Source organism: Misgurnus anguillicaudatus, chromosome 12, assembly GCF_027580225.2.
Source record: "Misgurnus anguillicaudatus chromosome 12, ASM2758022v2, whole genome shotgun sequence".
NCBI lineage: Eukaryota > Metazoa > Chordata > Actinopteri > Cypriniformes > Cobitidae > Misgurnus > Misgurnus anguillicaudatus.
Window position 1 is genome coordinate 2,508,452 of NC_073348.2, and position 22,488 is coordinate 2,530,939.

Below are 22,488 nucleotides of genomic sequence, written 5' to 3' on the forward strand. Positions count from 1 at the left end.
AATCAGCAGACTGCAACTTCGCTCGTAACTCCCTGCTGATGCTCTGAATAATTCGTGTGCCCCCTTCACGTGAATGATATGCACCTCCGACATTTACTCCAAGCCGCTTCAGTAAAGGAACATCCTCAGAATAGGAAGACATGGGACGTGCGTGTTTAGCTTTATGGAAGGCGAGGAGAAAAATATTAAACAGAGCTTGTCGCTGTTCTTCATTTAGCTTGTCTCGCCATCTGGCAAGTGGGCGACTGGATGTTTCTTCACGGCTAGCTTGTTTATTAGCAATGGCTTGCGCCACATTCGTGTGCTCCTTGCTCTTTTCATGTTTGTCAAATAAAGGATGGTTGAAATTCTTTGAGCCTTTATAAAACGCACCTGTTTTGTCTGCTAGCTGTGGATTTGAGCGGCAAATCTTGCACCACATTTCAGTGCGCTCATCGTTCGCTTCAAGCCACGGCACATCTTGGAGCCACTTTTCCGAAAAAAGTCTTTTCTTTGGCTCTGGTTCAAGTTGGCGTTTCTTTGTAGGTGGCGAAACGCCAAAGAAGCTGCTTAATGTCTGTTGCTTTTTAGACATTTCTGACAGTAGTTGACAAGTAACATGCCACGCGTAAGGTCAGACGAGGATCGGTCAGTACGCAAAGGCGCGTAGTTACACACATGTCATTACGCATTCCAGATTTTTGTTGCGCATGTGTACCTGCGTACCAGTTATGTGCACCCCTGATTATAACCCCAAAAAGATTTCTCACTTGTTGTTTCATGAGTGGAAGTGCTACATATGCGCCGATCCCCTAGGTGCTCCGGGGCTCGCCTGGAGCAGCCACCGAATTTGCCAAGCACATACCCACAGTTGCTTCAAGTGGCCACGCCGCTTTCCTCCTCTTCTAAGCGCGTGGGCACTTCAGAGCGTCTTTCGTTGCTAAGTAACCTAAGCATTGCTTGACGCTGTGACGAGCACCCACCGGCGAAGAAAGAATTTGGCGCCTATAAACATGCATGTTTGTTAACTCATTCACCGCCAGCCTTTTTGAGAACAGTTGCCCACCTGCATTTTTGTGATTTTAACAAAATGTTCACAAAATTCCTTGCAGGAAAAATCATTTTCTATAAATATATCAACATACAAATTATATCAAATTAAAGAACACACCCTCTGGTTTTAAACAAACAATAAACAAACAAACAAACAAAATGCGGAAAAAACGTTTCATTATATATTTACTTTTTCTACTTAATTTAACCACTGAAATATGGATATTTCTCTTCAAAAATACAACATTTTGAGCAAAAAGCTTAAAAAATTGTGTTTTTGTAAAGGAATTTATGTTAGAGATCAGACTCAGAATGACTATCAAACATAAAGGCAGTTAAAAAAAATCATTAACTCTTTTTGACTTCCGTTTTTGATAAATTCGATTTGGTGGATAAAAGCGGTATTACACTTTCACTTTGAAATTCGTCCAAAAAGGCATATTTAGTTAAATATGAACTCATAAATTACGAGATGACTCGTCAATGGCGGTGAATGAGTTAAGAACTTTATATCTGATCCTCGTTTACATTTTTATATTTCAAAATATATGTATGCATTGTGTATAAGACCTATATGCATCAATGTGAAAGTGCGCATACACGCATGTGCCCCCCCACACACAACATCTATAACCACAACGGTGAATTTGTGCATTACCACCGCGGTGGTAAAAATTTGCCACCGTCACAGCCCTATATGGAAGAGAACTGTGCGGCAGACGTTGGAGATATGACTATTGAAGGATAAATTGCTGTCGAGCACCACACCTAAGTTTTTAACTGTGGAAGATGGCACCACAGTGCAGCCATCTATGGGCAACTTGTAATCTGACATATTATGTTTGGAGCGATTTGGTTCAATAATAAGTATCTCTTATTAAAAAGTTATATGCCATCCAGTCACTAATATCGCTAATGCAGTTTGTTAGCTTAGAAAACTGGTGTGTTTTGCTAGGATGTGAGGAGATGTAAAGCTGGGTATCATCCGCATAGCAGTGAAAACTTGTTTCCTGATAATGTCTCTTAGAGGTAACAAATAATATTTTTTATAATGAGAACAGGACCTAAAACTGATCCCTGCGGTAAGCCACATTTAACCGGCGAGTGGTATGATTCTTCCTCATTTACATAAACAAAATGATAGCGATTTGTTAGATACAATCTAAACCAGGCTAACGCCTGACTACTAATGCCAACATAGTTTTCTAGTCTATTGAGTAAGATTGTGTGATCTATTGTGTCAAAGGCTGCACTAAGGTCTAGTAATATAAGGATTGAGATTTCACCACAATCAGATGTTAAAAGTAGGTCAATTGTAACTCTAAGCAGTGCTGGCTCTGTGGTATGGTGGGACTGAATCCTGATTGGAACTTTTCATACGTACTATTATTCACTAAGAATGTGCGGCTTGCCACTAATTTTTCTAATATTTAAGAGAGTACAGGGAGCTTTGAGATTGGTCTAAAATTATGAAGATCTCCCTGGTCAAGGTGCGTTTTTTTAATGAGCGGTCTAATTACTGCTAGTTTGAAAGCTGTTGGTACGTATCCTTTTTCTAGCGATGAGTTAAAGATATTGAATTCTGGGTCTGACACTACAGGGAATACATCTTTAAGTAATTTTGTGGGAACAGGGTCTAATATACAGGATGATGATTTGGATGATGTTACTAATTTAGAGAGCTATTCTATTGTAGTAGCTTTAAATGACTCAAGATGTTTGTATGGTAATCTAGTATTAAATGTACTATTGGGTAGAGTGGTGGCTGCTTGCGTAGCTTCAATGTTTTCCCTAATAACCATAATTTTGTTTTTTTGAAGTTCATAAAGTCGTTACTACTGTGTTGAAATTTAGAATCGGTTTCTGTTTGTTCTTTGTTTCTAGTCAGTTTCGCAAATGTACTAAAGAAGAAACTGTACTAAAGGAAGGGTTTTTTCTTTATTTCTCTTTTTCCGGATGGGAGCAACGGCTTCCAGCGTGCTAGAACAAAAGTTGGTCAAGTTTTCTATTACAATATCCAGTTCCCCTTCAATACGGTTCACTTCGCATTGCGTCAGTTGCTGACGCTATGGGGGAAACTCCTGTTTACTCCGCGATTAAAGCCTATTGGTTAACATCTGTAAAAAAATACAGACAAATGACGTTTGAGCCCGCGCGTGGGATGGCACACGTCCTTAAATAAGCACGGGATCAAGCGTCAAGAGCTCATTAATTTTCTCCTTTAGCGCGAAATTCTCGCTGCTCCGAAGAAGAAGAAGCCTTACTCGCCGTTGACACAAGCCCTGCCGCGGAATCCAGGTCTAACGTCTTCCCCTGCCGCTTTCCGGCTGAGAACCGAAGATAGCCTTCGCTTGCCGTGGTACGAGCCCTGTGCAGCAGACACATGCCTGACAAGGTCTCCCCTGCGGCCGTCCGGTAAAAAGAGCAGGCGCTGTTGTAATAGCATCCAGCACAGCAGCTCGAGTGAGCCTCTCGGCTATGAATTTCTCCCGAGCGCGTCACCGCTCTGGCACCTCCCACGTCGAGACCGCTCTCATATACGCGGTTGTCCTATCTATGTTTCGTGCTCCCCCTGCTGTTCCTCTCTCGTGGAGACGAACAAACGGCGAGCCGTGAGACTAAGATGGATGCATAGACTAGCGCACACGGGCTACCCCCCCCCTGTTCTGTCACAACACAACCATTCATGCTTTACACTCACAGAGTCCCTCGCTCCTCACACAGTCAGCCGCGACATCTCTGGCACCCTCATATGAATTTCCCGAGTGCATCGCCGGGTGCAGACCGTTCATACGATGCATGGCTGTTCTATCTGTGTTACATGCTCCCCTCTGCTGTTCCTCTCTTGCTGAGATAAACAAGTGGCGGAGCCATAGAACTAAGATAGATTCATAGGACAAGCAAACACGGGCGGGTCTGGCCCCTACTTCTGTCCCTCGCTCCTTCTCCCGCAGTAGAGAGGTCTCTTAGCGGCTTCTTAGAGTTACACGCGGTCTTACGGCTCCTTGCCTCTAAGTACAGCTGTCTAGTGTTCAATGATTACAGAGCTTCATGCCACTCCAAATCTCATTCGTCTGCTCGATAGGGCAAACACGCCGCTATTGGAGCACCAAGAACACTTATTATAAGAGCCTAACCAGCCTGAGTCTGTCTCACTTCGGTAGAGCTCACTATGTTTGTCTGCCCTGTCATTTCTCTCTGGCTTAGACGGAATCAGAGGCAAAACGAATTTGTTTGATAATATGCTGGGCCGAACACCTCCCCTTATTCAGTCCCGTCCTATATCAGTGCGGTGAATATTGGTACATTTTCTACATAGCCCGTTTTTTTCTGCCCTTTTAATAAACGGCAAAACCGCAGGCCTCACGGCAGATTGCCTCTATGTGTATAAGTTCAGTCTGACATCAAACCACCTAGACATACTGCTCTGCTGTGAGCCGTCACCGTCACTACAGAGGCTCGTGCACCTGAACGGCCAAGCTCTGGTCTTACTCGCAGCATAGCTGCATCTGTCACAGGTCGGAGCGGACCACAGATGTCGTGAGTCACACCCCTTCCTAGTTTCCACCTCGAGGAGGTCCCAGGAACACCCCAATGACCAGACACACAGAGAGCGTAAGTAATTAAAACAAACTTTATTAAATTACTTAAAACGGGGTAGGGAAAGGGGAAGTTAAAATCCAACCCTCCAGCTGGGAGTGCACAGTCTTGGGTCTCTCGGACTCCTGTCGCAGACAATTCTCGGGTGGGTCCTTCTTTTCTTACATCTTCCCTGGGCAACAACAATCAGCTTATTTACACAAGCCCTGCTTATGCTTATTGTACCTGAATTCCAATGTAGGCTTGTGCCGGTGTTCGGTAATACGGTAAACCACGGTAGTAAAACTGCACGGTAGTGTTATTGCGGGGTCTTCAAATTACCGCGAAAAGACGTGCATTATTTTTTTTCCTTTGACCGGTTCAAATTACACTGCACGGATGCTGCGTAGGTGTCACTCATACGCAGGTGCACACGTCAGATTCTCATGGAGAAGCATGGCGGAACGATGAGTGCTACTGCTGACTATTTTTGCACATTCTAAAAAAGTAAAGTATGGAAGGGTTTTGGCTTCGTGAAAAAACAAAGAGGGAGTGCTGGTGACAATTTCCCTATGTGTAGAATATGTGGACGGAAAGGGTCTGCAAAATACGGGAACACTAACTTTATGCATCTTCGAGACAATCATCCACAGTTCACGGAGATAAAGGTAAGATACATGGCGTCATATTTCATATCTTGTGTCTAAATAATAACAGTTAAGTGTCCGCTTAGCAATGCTAAGGTCCGCTAGCTAACGTTACGTTTGTCTAATACGTCTATTATGCTAACGTTATATTAGCTATCCTACCGCTTGCTATGTGGTAAAACATATATTATTAATTATAGCTGACACTGAGCCTGACAGGTAACGTTAAGTTAATTACTTAATAAATAGACTAACTACAATTAATGTTAATGCAAAACGCAGCTGCTAGAGTTCTTACCAGGTCACGCAAGTTCATATAACCCAAATTCCAGTATCTTTACACTGGCAAGTTATCTTTTTACAAAAAAATTTAATCTTCTAAATTGTGTTTTATGTATATTTTAATTGTGTACATTATGTATATTTTCATTGACTGTTAAATGCGTTATGTGAATTGCGTTAAGGGATGTGTCACTGTCTGACTGTCAGTAATAATGACCATTTAAATATGTTACGTAATTTATTTGACTATATAGTTGAATACACAGTACAGTGGATACAAATGGACATATTTAGCTGTATGTGTTCTTTTACTAAAATGAAAGGAACACATATATTTATGTATCATATTTAATCATCACAAACAAGCAAAAAAGACAAACTATCAGTAAGCTTTACCTTCTTTTATTCTCTATAATTGTCTAAAATGCATCTTTAAGGCATGAAGTAATATTTTTCTTCTCTGTTTTACAGAGTATCCAAGCATCTAGCAGTGCTGCTGCTGGGTCATTTTCAGCTGTAGCCATACAGTCAACGGTCAAAGTGGCTTTCCAATGTCAGGCTGCATATGGACTGATGATATTTTGCAATTTAATCATTTAAAACACTAAAGTTTACTGCTTTTGCAGTTTGGACTTTATTCTGTTTGAATCTGATTGGTTCAGTTTACATATTTCAACTGGGTATCGTTTTATTTATATCATTTTAACAAGTTAAAGTTATTAAACCTTTTATTTACAGTATAACAATGACATTTGCTCTTCTTTTCAACCTGTTTTTGTAATGCATTTCAACACCGTGGTAATACCGTCTACCGTAATAAAACCTTCATAAATCACTGCAACATGAAAATTTAACACCGGCACAAGCCTATTCCAATGAGATGGTATCTCCGCTACCGGGCCTAACTCCGCCCATTCCAGGTTGATAGATGGAGTATTGCTGCTGGGAGTGTTCCAGCGAGCCTTGGACAGAGCTGCAAGTCGGTGTTTCTGGAAGGAGACTGCAAGATCTACAATGGAGCAACCAGGTAAGTATGAGACACAATGGAGGTCAGAGACAGACAACAAAGTTCTGATAGCCTATAGTCTGATGTGTGACGCAAGGAGTGGGTGTTAGCCTTCGACACACAATGGGCAGGTTACAGGTACTTGAGTCGTACAGATGGGCACGCAACAGTATGCTGACTTTAGCTCTTGGCACAAGGTAAGTACAAGGTAAGTACTGGAACTTGGCTGGGACTTCAGGTGGACGTACAACACAGTATGCACACTTTAGCTTTTGGCATGCGGTAAATACAAGGTAAGTAATTGGGCTTTGCTGTAACTTCAGGCGGGCTTACAACACAGTATGCTGACTTTATTTTTTGGCACACAGTATGTACAGGGTAAGTACTGGGGCTTGGCTTTAACTTCAGGCGGGCGTACAACACAGTATGCTGGCTTTAGCTTTTGGCATACGGTAGGCACAGGTTAAGTAACTGGGGCTTGGCTTCAACTTCAGGCGGGCGTACAACACAGTATGCTGGCTTTAGCTTTTGGCATACGGTAAGTACAGGGTAAATAACTGGGGCTCGGCTTCAACTTTAACTCTTAGCATCAGATAGGTGCTTCACACAACAGAACATGCAGGGCGGTGGACTTACGGTAAGTATACCAAGGAGCGGGAAGTAAACTAACTCACAGACCTTATGAGGAAATGGACGTCAGGCGTTGACCTGCTTTGAGACTTCCACACAGGGCCGTTAGAGAGCTGCTGCGTTGGACCGAACACGGCCTCCGCTGATGTCACCACACAAGTGGGCTTAGATGAGATGGTACACGCTGGGCGTACTGCACGGGGTGGGTTGAACACTTCCCTCTCCTCTCTTCCAACCGACAGGGCAAGAGATCTAGACATGGGCGAACCTTCGAAGAGACTCCATAACAGGTAATGTTATCCACACAACTAATTCTTCCTACAGCAGCCAACCTCCTCACTATGAATACTTTCCACTTTATGCACACAGTTCTTACTTGGTTCGTTCATTCACCCACCGCCTCCATGGGGAAAGGAAACTTCAGGATGTCAATTTAGGGTGTCGCGAATGGCATATAAATATAGATGTTTGCTTCACCAGCCTCAATGTCCACTTCCTTCACCAGGGCTCATCCAGCCTAGGGGTGGTTACTGACGACACAGACACAGCACAACACTGCACATTTTTCAGGTGTATACACTCACGGCAAGGACAAAGACTCACCCACTGCACTCCACACACTCTAGGTGAATTAAGGTCACAACCACGGCTGACTGGGGATTCATCCTGGGATTCACTGGGCACTGATGCAGCGAAGGGTCAAGAATACAGCCGTCGCCGTCGCGACAGCCCTGCGTCTTCCTCTACTCGTTGCTCCAGGCTCACCCACAACTCCTTTCCACAGTGGGGCCGCTCTCATGCTAAGCTTGAATGCACTGTAAGTCGCCTGTCTAACAGATACCAAAAATGAAATGTTACACTATTGTATATTACTTGTATACTATTGTAACTATACATCAGTCAGCTCACAGTAATGTGAATGTGAGAAAATGTACAACACCTGCTCTCACATTGGGGCTTGTGACCCTTACACGTATTGAGTCGTGAGATAAAATTTACTACACCTGCTCTCACATTGAGGCTTGTGGATAACCAGGTAAAAATATATAGAAAATGTAAACAAAATGAGTATGTATGGTTTATTTAGGGAACATATATGGTTTAATTATAATATATTACGTTTAAGCATTTGTTGATGTTATTGAATAATTCTCTTTAAATTCAACATATATAATTATATATAACTATTATATTAAATGTTTGGAATTTAACTGTGTTATGTTTGAAAGATCTTATTTTTTTTGCGATTTTCCAAAAGTCTATGGGGAAAATGAATGGTTTTTCGATCGAGGGAACCCATGCGCTGCTAACTGCGATTTTCTGGAGGTTCATGAGTTAATTTCTTCTAGGAATTTATTTTGGAATTTCTGTACAAGAGCGCCCTCTGGCTTCGAGTATGAATGAAACATACACTGCATGAGCAATTTTAGGGCTCCGTTCACATCATTTTGGATACAAATAAAACGAACACACAAACAACAGCAAAATGCTTACCTGCTGCTTTAAAACTGTGGGGTGAAATATTCTCGGACGTATGTTGAACCAGTGCGACCACATTTTAACAGGACTCTTCAGTGTGTCTCGAGACGTTTGTTGCTTATTTTACACTGTACACAATGACCCCTTTTTTATCTTCAAGTACCCACTTCTTATATCCCCCTTTTCCAGCCATACTGGATTAAACCTGCATTTCCCTGGCATTGTTTACCATTCTGTAAATGTGCTCCAGGTGAGTGACGTCAGAACGTCGTAAAGTAGAAGGGGAGGAGGGCAGCGCTAATTTCGATTGAAACTGTATTTGCGTTTTGAAAAATAAACAATTATAAAAAATATTTTGGAAATGTATATATATTGTCTTTGAATAATTCCAGCACTTTTTAAGTACTTCATAAATGTGGCTGTTTTCAAGGGTTTTCCAGGACTTCAAATTCAGGTACTTCAAGCACCTTGTACGAACCCTGTGGTAATTTCACAGCAACTTGCAAACAGGTAATTAATTGGACAGGAAATATTGATTTGAAACATTTTATTAACTCTGTGTTAACATGAGGAGACAGCAGAAATGTATAAGAGAAGTATAAGCCATGTAAAGAACAGAAGCACCAGACATTGACTTCATTTAATCAGACTTCTAATTCATGACAGCCAATACATTTGTGAGATTATTAAAAACATTAACTAAGGTAGACGTGTCTAATTCAAATTGTCTTTTTTAGGTAAAATGAAATGACTAAAACTTAACCTCACAATTCATTGAGGAAACCCTTGATTCTAGTTTGTAAAATGACTGTGATAAGCACAGATAAACCCATATGACATTCATTACCATGGTCAGAATCTCGATTTCTATATGACAAACACACACCCCCACGCCATAAATACAATTGCAATGTTTCATGTGATTTAACAACAATGAAAGGAATAGTTCACTCAAAATGAAATTCATTCACATTTTACCCACAATCACCTGAACATAATAAAGCACAATTTTTCACAAAAAAATTATCAATAAATGTCTCATGGACAGACTCAGGACATTATTCACACACCAAACTCAAAACCACAACAATTCTACTAAATATCTTTCCAATGCATTTCTTACACCTATCCTTTCATTCAACCAAGTTATGTACTCACTAAAGAGCTTACATTTGAAATAGATACACTTGGTTTTAAGAGTTTAATAACCTGTAAGAACTGCATATTGTTAAAAAAGACTTTGCTCTCCTTCAGCAAAAAAAAAATAAAATCATTTACGTGTGGGACCAACGGCGAAATTAAAGAAAGAATCTAAAAAAAAAATGGTTGTAAAATGCAGCCTGAAGTACTTCAGAATATTGAACCTGATAATAAGTTTGGTGACTACTTTCAGCAACATGATTTTGTATGATTCGTTAAAACCATTGATGAGGTGAAACTTTTTCTACATTGAGGGCAGCGATACGGTTCCTCTACAGCAGGGGTCCCCAACCTTTTTTTCACCACGGACCGGTTTCAGCTTTAAAAAAAATTTGCGGACCGGGGGGTTGGGGTCGATGAGTTGCTGTTCAAACGTGCTGAAAATCCTCCTTTTCAAAATGTACATTTTAAAGGGAAGTAAAGATAACAACCATGCAATAGGAAAATTAATAATTGCTTTATTTAGGCTATAGTATATTTTCTATTGTTTTTTACTTTCATTGTTTTTACTAGTTTGCCTGCCCATTTAGTCTTATTAATTAATGGAACCTAAACGAACTTGGCTTGCTGTTCTCGAAGGCAGCTCGAATCTTGATCGGGCTCGAGACCCAATTCCAAGTAACAGAAGAGAAGAAAAATGCAGTGAAGGAGGAGAGATGCCAGAAAAATTGCGGCTGGGCGCAGAGGCACGGAGACTCACGTTTACCATGATTAATGATGATTGACAAGTTTAGGTTCCTTTCAAACCTACGTTAAAAGTGTAGCCGTTAAAATATTATTAGCCTAATAGTTTATTTTGATCATGGTGCTACGATCGATGGATAATTCTGAAGTTGTTTTAAAGAAGAATAAAATAATTACTTTTCAGTCATTTGCGCTGTCACACAGTTGAACGTCTCCGCATATGTACACATTTGCAAATGATTCATAAAGTCATACCTCCGCAATTCTTTGATCGATTGTGTTTTAGAAGTACTGTTGTATGCTCAAACTCTAATGACAGCATGTGATCGCTGATGCACTGGTAGAGAGAGAGAGGCGGAGAAAAAGAGATAGAGCGCGGCTCTGTACAAAAGTGGAAATGATTGATGTTATTTGAAGTCGGCTCTTAAAGTACAAAGTACCCGATTAAGCTATTACGTGGCTATTATACAATTTTTTCGGGACGTTCTTGCGACCCGGTGGCAACTTGTCCACGACCCAGTACTGGGTCGCGACCCGGTGGTTGGGGACCTCTGCTCTACAGTATGAACTCTCTCATGTGTCTTAAAGTAATGTAAATCTCATGTTTGTGGTTTTTCTCTAGTATGAACTCGTTGGTGCCTTTTCAAGGCTTTGGTTGTCGAAAAGGTTTTCACACATTCAGAACACACGTGAGTTTTCTGAGCATTATGTGTTTTCTGGTGTTTTCTCAAATAATCCAACAGTGCAAAACTCTTTCCACACAAAGTACATGTGAAAGGTTTCTCTCCTGTATGAATTCTCAAGTGGTTTTTCAGTATTAATTTTCCTAAAAAACTCTTTCCACACTCAGGACAGGTGTAAGGTCTGTCATTGATGTGAACTTGTATATGGCCTCTAAGATGAGCTTTCTGTGTAAAACTCTTTTCACACTGAGGACAGGTGTAAGGTTTCACTCCAGTGTGTACTGTTATGTGACTCTTAAGATTACCTTTCTCTGTAAAACTCTTTCCACATTGAGGACAGGTGTAAGGCTTCACTTTAGTGTGAATTAGTTCATGAATCTTAAGGGTCCCCTTCTGTGTAAAACCCTTCCCACACTGAAGACAGGTGTATGGTTTCTCTCCAGTGTGAGTTCTCAAATGTCTCTTATAGCAATTTGCACGTTTAAAACCCTTTTTGCAATGAGGGCATTTGTATGGCATCTCTCCAGTGTGAGTTATCAAATGTTTCTCATATTTATTTGCACGTGTAAAACCCTTTTTGCAATGATGGCATGTGTACGGCATCTCTATAGGATGAGTTCTCAAATGTATATAAAAGTCATTAGCATGTGTAAAACCCTTTTCGCAATGATGGCATTTGAACAGCATCTCTTCAGGGTGAGTTCTCAAATGTATATAAAAGTCATTTGCACGTGTAAAACTCTTTTTACAATGATGGCATTTGAACCGCGTCTCTCCAGTGTGAGTTTCCAAATGTTTCTTAAAGCTTTTAGTGCATTTAACACACTTTCCACACTCCTTACACGTGTGACGTCTCTCTTTATTGTTAATGCTTGTGTCATCAATATGTTCTCCTTGTTGTGAACTCTTTCCATGTTGATTGGAGTCATATTTTTCTTCAATGATGACATCATGAGGTTCCTGTTGCATCTCCTCCACCTCCTGAGGTTCCTCTTTTACTTCCATCATTATCTAAAATAAACATTACATTTGTCAAATGTGATTGTTTTAAATACAAATAATCAAATTCAATTAAGTTTTTATAAAACAAACAGCACTGTTACAGTTATGCACCTTCACAAAAACAGACATATTTCTAAAACATTTTAGAAATACAGAATACACTGTACAGTAAATACACTGAAATACAGAATAATGGCCTGTAACAGTACATCTAAGATTAGAAGCAGAACCAGTCTGTGCCTATTTGGTCTTAAACAGAAAGTAACCTTAATTAACCTACTTAAGTCTGTGTCATTAATGTTAATCAAACAACCCAAGACAAAGAGAAAATCACTTCTGAAGTTCTAAAAATAATAATAACATTTAAAGGAATAGTCTACCCATTTGCCATATTAAACTATGTTATTACCTCAACCTAGACGAATTAATACATACCTATCTTTTTTCAATGCGTGCACTGTACACCACGTTGTGAATGTGTTAGCATTTAGCCTAGCCCCATTCATTCCTATGGTACCAAAAAAAAAAAGTTTTATTTTGTGGCACCATACTTACTGGTATAACTCCTCATGTAACAGTCTTTAAATAGGGAAAACATGAAAGTGTTTGGTGGCTTCCCTGTTTGGTACCATAGGAATGAATGGGTCTAGGCTAAATGCTAACACATTCACGACACGCTGTACAGTGCACGCATTAAAAAAAGATAGATATGTATTAATTTGTCTAGGTTGAGGTAATAACATAGTTTAATATGGCAAAAGGGTAGACTATTCCTTTAATTAATACTTTAAAGATAGTGTTATTATTAATTGATTCGATTTCTGTACCTAATGATAATTTTAGACCTTACTTAATCCATATCACCCCTAACACACACACACACACACACACACACACAGAAATGAAATTACTTAAGGTGTGGGATTCTCCTCCATTTCCAGGCACTACATGAAGTGATACATTTTAATGATAAAACTTGGATAAATATATTTGATCTATGGTATTATAGTTTAACTAGCAAATACCAAAATGTGTTTATATAGTAGCTAGTAAAACAGATAACTACAGGTAAGCTAGAACTATTTCATTAAAAATGTATGAGGCTATCTATCATGTAGTTAGCTCAAGCTGTGGTGCTCTTTCTTCTACATTCTTCTAGCCAGTTTTCTGTTATCATACAGAATTACTGTACCATCCAAAATTTTAGACACATGATTTTTTAAATGATTTTGAAAGAAGTCTCTTATGCTCATCAAGGCTGCATTTATTTGATCAAAAATTATTAATATTAAGAATAATTTTTGAAGGATTTTTGTTCAAATAAATCCAGGCTTGCTGAGCATAAGTATCAGGCTTCGTAAAAATATGTTTTACCTTGCATGTCTTCTTATGACCAAACAAAACGTTTATGTTTGTATATGATAGTTTATATACATTTCCACAGATTTACTTATATTTACGTGTTTTCCAATTTGGAATATTTCCAAAATTCTCCAGATTAGTTCCTATAAAAGTTTCCGTAATTAACTGGAAACTTGCCAAAAACTTTGCAACCCTTTTTTCTTTTGATGATCTTATTGGTTGAAGTAGTTGCAAGTTATATGACTTAAGTTAAGGCCAGGTTTGTTGAAGCAGTCATTCAGTCAGTCATGTCTTGTTAGCTAGTGCAGCAATCAAAATAGTTAATACGTTCATACGTGCTTTTAAGAGACTAGGGATGCCACAATTCTCAATATAATATTGAATATTCGGTTCGACCCCCACGGTCCAATACACGCATGTGAATTGCGGTTGTTTGGTTTATCCATCAAAATCTGTCTGTTTTATATTCCCTGCACTGCGGTTACTGTGTGCGCGCCTGCATGATCTGCGTACTGGGATATATATGAAGGTAAATCAGTTGCAAAACGTGAGAGCTTGTACATTTTTACTTTAGAACTGCCAAAAAAATATTTGTACATTAATATTTATACTCACAGTCCCGATGTCAAAAAAACTTGCAAAATCCAAAGTCTGAAGTTGAATGTTGAAATATGTGCACTTGTGGACAGTAATCACAAACTTGTGTTATAATTTTAAAGTTGCAGACGAAAAGTCACAAATGTGTAAACTAGCACTCACAAAAAAGATTTGCTGTACAAACACAAATAGGCACATACAACCTCTCAAATCTGTCATTGCACTTTCAAATCCTAGCTTTTTGACTTTTGCTACACTTTTTGCGATATACCCTTTTCAAAACCAACTTGTGCACTTGTAAACTCAGAGGTGAGAGAGAGACCGGGGTTTGATGACGTAACTCAGCAGAAGAGCCACATCGCTCCCTTGTGGCGGGTAAAAAGGGGAACTAACAATCCAATGAGTTTAGTAGGCTAATACATATTTTTGAGTGTGTGTTTTTTGCATATTAATTTTACACTTAAAGGCGGAGTCCATGATGTTTGAAAGCCAATGTTGATATTTGAAATCACCTAAACAAACACGCCCCTACCCCAATAGAATCTGGACCTTCTGTTGATAGACCCGCCCCACACATACGCAACCCGGCATTTGATTTGATTTGATTGGCTATAAGTGTGTTTTGGTAGTCGGCCCGTCTCCTTTTCCAACGCGTTTTTCAAACATCGTGGACTCCGCCTTTAAGTAACCATGATATATCCATGGTTTTTGTGGCGAACTCATGGTTATTTAATTGAAAATGTGGTTTAACTATGAATACATTATTACAGACTCCAGGTCCATCAAAAATACAATACTACAAACAAATACAACAATTATTATTATTATTATTTTATTATCCTTTATTTAACCAGGAAAAGCCCATTGAGATTAAAAATCTCTTTTTCAAGGAAGACCTGGCCAAGATAGGCAGCTAAATTACATCACAACATTACATACATACATACATGGACACAAAAACAAATAAATAAATAAAAACAATTTGAGAGTCAATTATGCACTTACAAGGAATTCCCAATAAAAACATTGACATGTGAGGGAGTTCAACTCAAGACACCTCATTCTTATTTTAAAAGAAACTCAACAGAATCAATTCACTGAGTTTTAAGTTATTCTGCAACAAATTCCATCTAAAAGGAGCAGAGTAAACAAAAGCCTTTTACCCAACCTTACAGGTGGAACAGAAAACAGGACTACAGCCTGAGAACGGAGAGAATAATGACCAGCACTTTTTTCACAATAAACAATAACAAATAAAAACACATAAAAACGATAAAGGGCAACAAATATTTGAAATAAATTTTAAATATTAAAAAGGCAGTTAAACCAATGCTTCCACATATAGGACTGATAGCAGACCCCAGAAAACCTTGGGTCAGACAGCACCTTAATGATAGTGTTCTGTGACGTATCCAGCCTACAAGAAAATGTATATATCAAGTTCATTTTTAGAGCTGGAAGAGATTGTACTCTGGTCATACAAACAACTCATTAGCACTACTCCACCACGGTTTTTCAACAGGATTCTCATACAATCATTGTAAGCTACCTGCAGCCTATGAAGACTCTCTTTCTTAAATTGAATCCATAAAGGTGAAGTATAAATAGAAGTGCAATATGTTCTAAAAAAGTCTGCAACAATAAAATCAAAACACAAGTTTGTGATTGTTGTCCACGAGTGCACATCTCAACTAGCCTGACGTTGTCATACTCAATTCTAGTCAGAATTTGAGTCTGATACCGCTCCATTGAGCTATAATTATGAGGCGTGTTTCAACCGAAAAATGCCTCTGCACTCAATTGGATAGACGTACGACCAATCAGAGCAACGGAGTGTGTGACGTATGTTGAAATTACGTCTTTGCAGCCTGACCAAACTGCTAGTTATTTCGCTACAATGACACTAACATTGTGATTATACTGAGTAAGCGAATGTACATCAACACCTACTATGTTTACAACATTTCGTTTATATCACAACATGAAGTATTTACTAAGTGATAGAGTAAGACTATCTATTACCATTTGTACGTTAGGTGAACTTCATCCACGACGATACCCATTACGTTGGCTTGAAAATATTGGAGCCTAGCATGTCCCTCCACTTATTCAGCAACCACGATTCCGGGCTTCCGAAAAGAAGCTGGCAATGACCGCTAATTATATCCATCTCGTCGTGCACTCTGAGTCGCATCGCCGTGATAACGTTAGCCATTTCAGTTGCGACCAACTTTTGCCGAATAGGAAGGACGGCAAAAACATCAACAAATGCCCTGCTCGCGTTTCTCTGTTCCTCTTTTAAAATCAATGCTCTGTCGATATCTTTTAGAACAGACTCAATGTCAGAATCCACACAGCTGAACTCTACAGCGGCAGCCATTCAACACACGCGCTCTTTGGTGACGTGGTTCATTACGTTACTGTTGATTATCTGTCCATCATCGTATAAAGCCCGCCCTGACAATTTGATTGGTTCGACCAGCATTTGTCCAAGCATAGTAGCTCCTCTATGGAGAAACCCCAGACCGATATTCCCGTTTTCAAAATCTTGTGGGCGGGGTAAGATCGGCTGGCACCCAGGCTACATCTCAACATTCAACTTCAGATTTTGATTTTGCAAGTCTTCACATCGGGACTGTGAGTATAAATATTAATGTACAAGTACAAATATTTTTTTACAAGTTCTCAAATAAAAATTTACAAGCTCTCAAGTTTTGCAACCAATTTACCTTCATAGATATAAAACTTAAAGCCTACGAGTTGATCTCCAGTCACTATGCGCTAGCTGCTTTAATTCTGCTTCCAATGCTGGTGTCAGACTTATTTGCGCGCACACACAACATGGTGATCACGAGCAGAAAAGTTTGATAAAAAAAAGAGGCAGCACCACTGTCTTTTAAATCTGTGGTGTGGATTATTTGCGCGAGTAGATTACATCTAACATCAATGTAAAGATGCGTGGGCTGGGCAATTGGGCTTTGTTATTGCCGCAAACACGCATTATTTGCCTCAGACATGTCTTTCGCGCAAGTTAAAAAAGTTTAAATTAAGAAGAGAATTCGCATGATGCTAAGGTAAATCCCACCAGTACTCTTGATTGAGGAACGCATTTTTGGTTTCTACACAGCATAGAATGATGTTGGACTTAACAGAAGTGCAGTAAGGTATAGCCTTCATTTACAATGTAATGTTTAGTTTAGTGAACAGGTATATAAAATGGCCAATTAATGTTTACATGTGTTTATTTTTTGTAAAATGTAAGAAATCACGTTTTCCCCAGTTTGAATGGGATATCTTTATTTAATTATATCTTATATTACTTATATATATTTTTCAATAAACTAGAAATGTGTAAGATGATTTTTGCATTTACATAAAATAAAGAGAATTGTAGGTTAAACCAGTTTTTTGCTTCTTAACATCTCACTGTTATTGTACTACCCAAGCATAGAATAATTTAAAAACACTTTAACAGGCCAAGTCATCAGAACCAAACCAAAAACCGTGGACAAGGACCGAAAATTGTACTGAACCGTGGACAAACTGTATTGTTGCATCCCTTTTTTAAAACCTTTTTAAAAAGATATTAAGGATCTCTTTACAGAAGAAATTTGTTGTGCTTATTTATTTATCGGTATCGGCTGCAAATATCCTGATCGGAGCATCCCTAGTTCCTTGGCCTTATTTCAGCATCTTTTAATATTTAAATTTTTACAAACCACGCATAAACATAATTTACTTACAAATACAAACAGTACATGTCACGCACATATAATTGTAGCAAAGTATATGCTGAAAACATTGCTATGTGATATATTAGCCACTATTAGGTTTAAAGTGCCGTATTTCTCGGTCTATAAGCAGCGTTTGACTTGTAAGTCAGTATGAATTAATTTGGACATTTCTGAGGCAAGAGACAACATTACCGTCTACAGCCGCGAGATTCCGCTATATGCTGCTCCAGTATTTATATAATTCAATGGATTTTGTAATGTGGAATGACGAGTATGTGAACTTCCTGCTAGTTGGCTTGTTCGGTTAATTTAGCCTATTCAACCTTCCAGGTAAGTTCTGTATGCCAGTGGTTCTCAAACTTTTTCAACGTGCGGCCCCCCATGTGTACGGAGCTTTCCTTCGCGGCCCCCCCCAAAGAAAAGTTATGACAAATGTGTTCTAAAACGCAACATTTTAATTAAACAAAACATATTAAATTATACAAAGTAGTACTTATTTGTTAGTAGTCTTATTTTTGTTAGGTTTAATTACACAGAATGTATGATAAATTAATTTTATAAAATGTCATAAAACTGGGGCCCCCCTGGCACCATCTTGCGGCCCCCCTGGGGGCCCCGGCCCCCAGTTTGAGAACCACTGCTGTATGCTATGGTTTATAGTTTAAATAACTGATAATATTACTTTAACATACAGACATCTATTCAGCCTGCTGTTCTGTCTGCTATTGTTTAGTTGAATAACTTGCCTTTCCAGATTAAATGTCTTTTCTTCGGCTTAGAGTTTGTGAAATAAGTATAAGTATAGTCCATTGTGACTTATATATGTTATTTTGTCTTGACGCATTTTTTAATGATGCGGCTTATACTCCGGTAAGGCTTATAGTCCGGAAAGTACGGTAACTGAAAAAAGACCAAATGTAAGAGCATGTCAAAACCTCTGCCAGTGTCCTAAAATGGTCAGACCCCAGGGGGTTGAAAACATTTTGCATTGAGATATCTTATATCAATGCCATTGTTTTGTCTCAATATGCAAACAAGTATTGTTTTATGCAAGGTATGTTTCTAAAAACTACTTTAATGTCCTGATATAACTAAGGACTCGTCCTGGATTAATCTAAATCTTGCCTGGGAAACTGCCCTAAGACTGTAAATTTAATACTGGGGATTTTGCTGTGTAAGAAATCGCTCAGTGGTATAGCCCAATGATTTCATTTGAATTCATTAAAAACCTGTTAAGCTAAAACGAGGCCCGATGCGTTTTTCTATGCAAACTATTAACTTTACAATGCATTATATTGATGAAGAAGGAAATTAAATTTGTCATGCCACTAGGGCTGGGTATTGTTAAGACTTTCACAATTCGATTCGATTCTTCACCACCACGGTGGTGGAGTGTGACCCGCGATGTGAAAGTGCACCCTGCGGTGGTGTGCATGTAACAAATTATGAAAAATATAAACTACAATCTCGCCCAGTGAGATGTTTTCAGGTTCATGTTAACGCAAACAGCCAGCAGACACGGAGTTAATGTGCTATCTGCAAGGGAAGGCAACTGATATCAGTGCTAACCCGCTGGCTTGAGACGGAACAATGAGGTAAGATATTGGCCGTTTCTCAATCCGAAGGCTGTAGCCTCCAGAGGTCGCATTTACAAGCTGCATTCGGCATCAAAGACTGTCTTATTTCATAATATTAACAATTATAAAGTTGACTATTATTCTTTGTTAATCATAATCATACATTGTTGTAATATGCTTATGACTTGCAAATGTACCTCAGTTAACTGAAATAAACCAGGCTTGATGACATATACAGCCTGCATATGCAATCTCCGGAGGTTGCAGCCTTCGGATTGAGAAACAGCCGTTCTCACATGGTCACTCAAAGTTGCGAAAAGTATTAATCTGCGCTACCAGTACACCATCAGAACGCATTTTCAGTGCCGCTGGAAACATTATAAGCCCAAAAAGTCTTCTCATTTGTTGTTTCAAGGATGGAAGTGCTAAAATAAACATGAGATATGCGCCGATCCCGTGGGTCCTCAGGCTGAGCACCCACCGAAATGACCTAGCACATATGCAGGTGCTTCACATTTGCTTCAAGTCGCGTCTAAAACCATGCGGAAAACTTGACCGTGTCGCTTTCCTTCCCTTCAAGCGCGTGGGCGCTTCAGAGCATCTTTCGTTGCTAAGTAACCTAAGCATTGCTTGACGCTGTGACAAGCACCCACCAGCGGAGAAAGAATTTGGTGCCTATGAACATGGATATTTGTTAAAAACTGTATATCTAATCTGATTTTCATTTTTATATTTCAAGATATAAATATAATACAAAATAAAAACAAAACAGAGCCATATTTCACTGAGAATTCATAATTAGAGGTGATTTTCCATGATTATGAATGCGATTCTGCATAGATTCTCAGTAAAATTCATCTCTTTCCGAATACACTCAATCCCCGCAGCGACCCACAGACTGGTTGGCGCTAGGGATGGGCATTTTCCAGTAATATAATATTCAAATAGTTAAGCTCATAAAGAGCTAATATTCAAATAATCGTTAATTTAAATTACGTTAATTAAGACACGTTTTTGTATTTTTCATTTTGTCACAATATTTAGTATTCTTAAGTTGATTTTTTCATATATATTAGGGCTGTTGGAACGAATTTCAGTAAATCTTATATAATTCGAATATAAAAAAAATGAATACTAATCGAATGTTAAAACTACTATTCGAATGGGATATTTAAAAAAAACTAATTTCACAACAAAGATGCATTTATGCTGTTAAATACCGCTAGCTACCTCGACCCGCGTTTCCATTGGCTAATTCATTTGGAACAAGACCAGCAGCAGGACGTATGTGAGAAAGTAAAAGCGGAGCTGATAGCGATTGCGGAAGAAGACTGAGGAAGACGAGAACGGAGCAGCCATGGTGAAGAGGACACAGTGTCAGGAGAAAACCGCTCTCAGTGCTATGGGCACCTTTTTGGGAATGTTTATCTCCAAGGGGCAGACGCATCAGCTGGTAGACATACCTTGGACATTGGAAATATGTTGCAACAAGAAATGCTGATCTACGAGAGTGAGACCCCACTACCCACCAACAGCGATCCACTGTCGTGGTGGAAGTATTGTATAACTAATTATGCGATCTACGCAGCCCTCATACGAGAACAAAGAGAACTGTTGCGTTGACAATGAAAATGTTCATTAAGGTTGACAACTTTATTAATTTTGTGTCTAAGCTTAATCATTAATTAGCAAGAAAGCTATCACCTGTTGGTAAATAATTACATGTTTATTATACTGTTTATTTATACTGCAATGCCTTCTAGTGGAAATCATTCAAAAAAGTCAACTACGAGCTCTAGTGGCATTGGCAATGCATTTAAAATTCTTCGTTAAAAAAAATGCCTGAAGAAAAATGGCGTAAACCATGCTTGGAGCGAAGTCTGAGTCAAATCCTTAGTTTCAAGTTGGTCGTTAGTACGAATTCATTACTGTTTGATCTTACAGAAATTATATTATACCAAATATAATAAAGTTTGAGGACTTGACAAACGCTATCATCATGTTAACAGACTCAAAATACCAAGTAAAAGCCCAGAGAAAAACATAGGCTACATAACAGACTGCTCAGGCGGCATACGAATATCTTCTCTGTTTAGTTTGACATGTTTTTGTTTTGTAAAGAAAGACCATATTTAGTCTACTTGCTCAGGTGAAAGCCTGTTCTTCTGACTAGATACAATAATGCGGGCTGCAGGAAAACTCTGCTCCGTGGTGGTTATCCGGTTAAAACAACAGACGGATCTAACAAGAATATCTAAATTTAACATTATTTTACAAATGATGTAAGCTGGCTCAATACCTTATTGCTGACTGTGCAAAGTTACAAACTTAATTTAACAACACTTCACAAAGACAGAGCTATTACTGTTTGCTTTTAAACAGTCATTGTGCAGTTATCCGATTCATTTTCAAAAGAGCACATAATAAGTGTTTTCCATTTCATTTCATTCTCAGTGTCTGTCTCATTAACAAAATAAATAGGCTAACAGGAAGCTTACAAATCTCTCGATGCTGCAGAGAAGCATGTCTAAATAATAGGGCTGCACAATAAATCGCATGCGATACCACGCGCATCACGTCAGTAATGCCGGTTCCTTGATTAGTATTAAATCGCCATCAGCTGTTTTCAGATGGCGCGACATTAACTGCACAGAGCCGTAGTTTCCTGACAAGCTGGGCCATATCGCATACATATCGCAGGCGATATGTCCGCGATAATTAATGCGAAATTGCCCCGATTGTCAGTTAACTACGGCTCTGTGTAGTTAAAGCTGCTCCATCTGAAAACAGCTGATGGCGATTTAATACTAATCAAGGAACCGGCTTTACTAACGTGATGCGCGTGACAAACACACGCAATTTATCGTGCAGCCCTACTAAATAACACGTGAGCCAGTGGCCAAAAACTGACAACCCGGAGTTAAAACTAAATAATTTAATTCGTCTGCTAGCTGAATTGCCAAAAAAATCTGAAATACATAAACATTTAAATGT

The 22,488-nt window shown here is 39.0% G+C and overlaps 1 protein-coding gene across 2 annotated transcripts in view; it reads right to left on the reverse strand.

Moving 5' to 3' along the window:
* Positions 1 to 10,863: 10,863 nt before the first annotated feature.
* Positions 10,864 to 22,488, reverse strand: part of LOC129446065 (uncharacterized) — a 129,263-nt gene continuing 117,638 nt past the window's right edge. The window contains exon 2 of one of the 2 annotated variants that reach the window (XM_055207016.2): positions 10,864 to 12,233. In XM_055207016.2, the coding sequence (XP_055062991.2) occupies positions 11,139 to 12,230 (1,092 nt within the window). In that variant the 5' untranslated portion in view covers positions 12,231 to 12,233 and the 3' untranslated portion in view covers positions 10,864 to 11,138. The remainder of the gene's footprint in view (positions 12,234 to 22,488) is intronic. The other variant, XM_055207015.2, reaches the window with a different exon arrangement.